General features: G+C 43.7%; 1 protein-coding gene across 3 annotated transcripts in view; it reads left to right on the top strand.

The window, feature by feature from the left end:
• The window catches only part of PFKFB1 (6-phosphofructo-2-kinase/fructose-2,6-biphosphatase 1), a 166,275-nt gene that overhangs the window by 159,778 nt on the left and 4,532 nt on the right, over positions 1–1,965 (top strand). For all 3 annotated transcript variants that reach the window (XM_045290634.1, XM_045290635.1, XM_004717674.3), the window contains one exon: positions 840–969. In XM_045290634.1, the coding sequence (XP_045146569.1) occupies positions 840–969 (130 nt within the window). The remainder of the gene's footprint in view (positions 1–839; positions 970–1,965) is intronic.

Raw genomic sequence — 1,965 nt, 5'->3', positions numbered from 1 at the left:
GTGGGGTCTGTGGACAGAGGCCACACTGAGGGAGGCTGTGGACAGCGCTAAGCCGGTGGGCGATGCCCCACGGGGCTAGCCTTCTGCACTGCCTGGGAGAGACTGGGGCTGCAACGGGTGTGGGGAGGCGTAGGCCGCAATGCCTACCTCCTGTGCCAACTGCAGAGGGCTGGGGCAGGCTTGGAGCTGGCGCTGGGGATCCACGGGGTACTGGAGAGGTAGGCACCGGCGGAGCACGCAGACAGCTCCCTCGGGTGCCGGAGAGCTGATTCACAGGTTCCCTAGCCGGCGGGAGGGTGTTTATCGCTAGAGCCGCTGGCCCGTTAGCGGTGCAGGCTCCTCAACGATGTGTTCCGTTCCAGAAATACTGATAGCCTCATGCGTTGCTCAGGTCGCATCTTCCCAGTCATAGCTCTATGAGGTTTTTAAAATCCCAACCCCCTTGGTTTACTGCGATAGGCAAATGCCTCCACAGCAACGGTGGCTTCTATCAACTTACCACTCTGGGCTTTAAGGTTTTCTATTTAAGAGTTCTTTGAATTTCTCTTATTTTCTTGAAATATCAGCAGTGCAGTTATATGTTTGCTTTCCATTCAGGTTTTCTAGGTATTTTATAAGAGGAAATTTTATTATTGATACTGTTTATTAAAGTCTAATATATTCATTCCTATGTTATATATATGGTAATTAATATGTATTCCATTTGTTTAACATGTAAGAAACTGAGGACCCGCCTAATCTGATACCAGAAACAAGTGCTCCTGATCAGTCTCGAGTTCTTCCTCTCTGGTAAATGTGCCTCATCTACCTTTTTCACTCAGTATTTCTTTCACCTTTAGTCCTATGAAGATCTAGTTCAGCGACTGGAGCCAGTTATAATGGAACTAGAGCGACAGGAGAATGTGTTGGTAATCTGTCACCAGGCTGTCATGCGGTGCCTCCTGGCGTACTTTCTGGATAAGAGCTCAGGTAATACCCTCCTCTCTGTTCATGGTGTATAAAACTGAATATGATTTGAGACCCTGACATCAGCAATTAAAGTTAGTGATTAAGAGCACAGTATCTAAAACCAAGATGTCCAAGTTCTACTTTTTACTCTACCTTTTAGTTGGATTACTTTTGGCATCTGTAATGGTGAAGTTTAAATAAGTTAATATATGCAAGGAGCTTAGAAGGGTTACTGACACATAGTATGGCTCAATAAGTGTCAGGTGCTATTATTAGTACTAATAGTAGCATGAGCCTTAGTATTATTCTAAGCTACTGTGGTTTATGTGTTGTACAGCTAATCACAAGATCAGCAGTTTGAAACCACTAGTGGAGACAGATGAGGCTTTCTACTCTTATAAAGAGTTGCAGTCACTTTAACTCACCGGAGCAGTTCTAGCCTGCCCTAAAGGGTTTCTGTGCATCAGAATACATTTGATTTTAATTGAGTTAACATTTCCAAGGACATCTTGAAAAAACTGAGCCAGTACTTTTCTGGAACATGCTGTCATTAAGTGGTAGTGGAGCATACCATGGGCACATATTCTTGATGATAGGTTTCTTTCTTTTCTGGGGTGTGGAGAGATGGTTTCCCAAGATAATGATGTTTGCATTTAAAAGTTTTTCAAATGGACAGGCTGAAAAAAAAAGAAAATGAAAAGAGGAGGGGAAAAAAGCCTGTTAGTAGATCAAGGTCTGTTTGTTGGCCTTTAGGAACGTTTTCTGGATGAGCCTTTTGGTGTGTTTTTTTTTTTCATTTTTCCTCTTCTTTTAAATTTTGTATGTCAGTGGCTTATTTGTTTGTTGGCTTGTCAGTGCTGCAGCCGTCGTCGCCAGGTTCTTATGAGCCGCTTTGGCGCTGTGCTGTCAAAGCCAATCCCAATTTTATTCACACATTGTTATATCTGCACACCGACCTAGATAAGAGAGGTTGGACAAAAAAAAATATGAGAAGAAAATAAAGGGACCGATGGCCCC

This window comes from Echinops telfairi, unplaced genomic scaffold (genome assembly GCF_000313985.2).
Source record: "Echinops telfairi isolate 266 unplaced genomic scaffold, ASM31398v2 ScPeMD7_45;HRSCAF=164, whole genome shotgun sequence".
Classification (NCBI taxonomy): Eukaryota; Metazoa; Chordata; class Mammalia; order Afrosoricida; family Tenrecidae; genus Echinops; species Echinops telfairi.
Note: the sequence above shows the minus strand (reverse complement) of the source record. Positions and strands in the feature narration are given on the sequence as shown.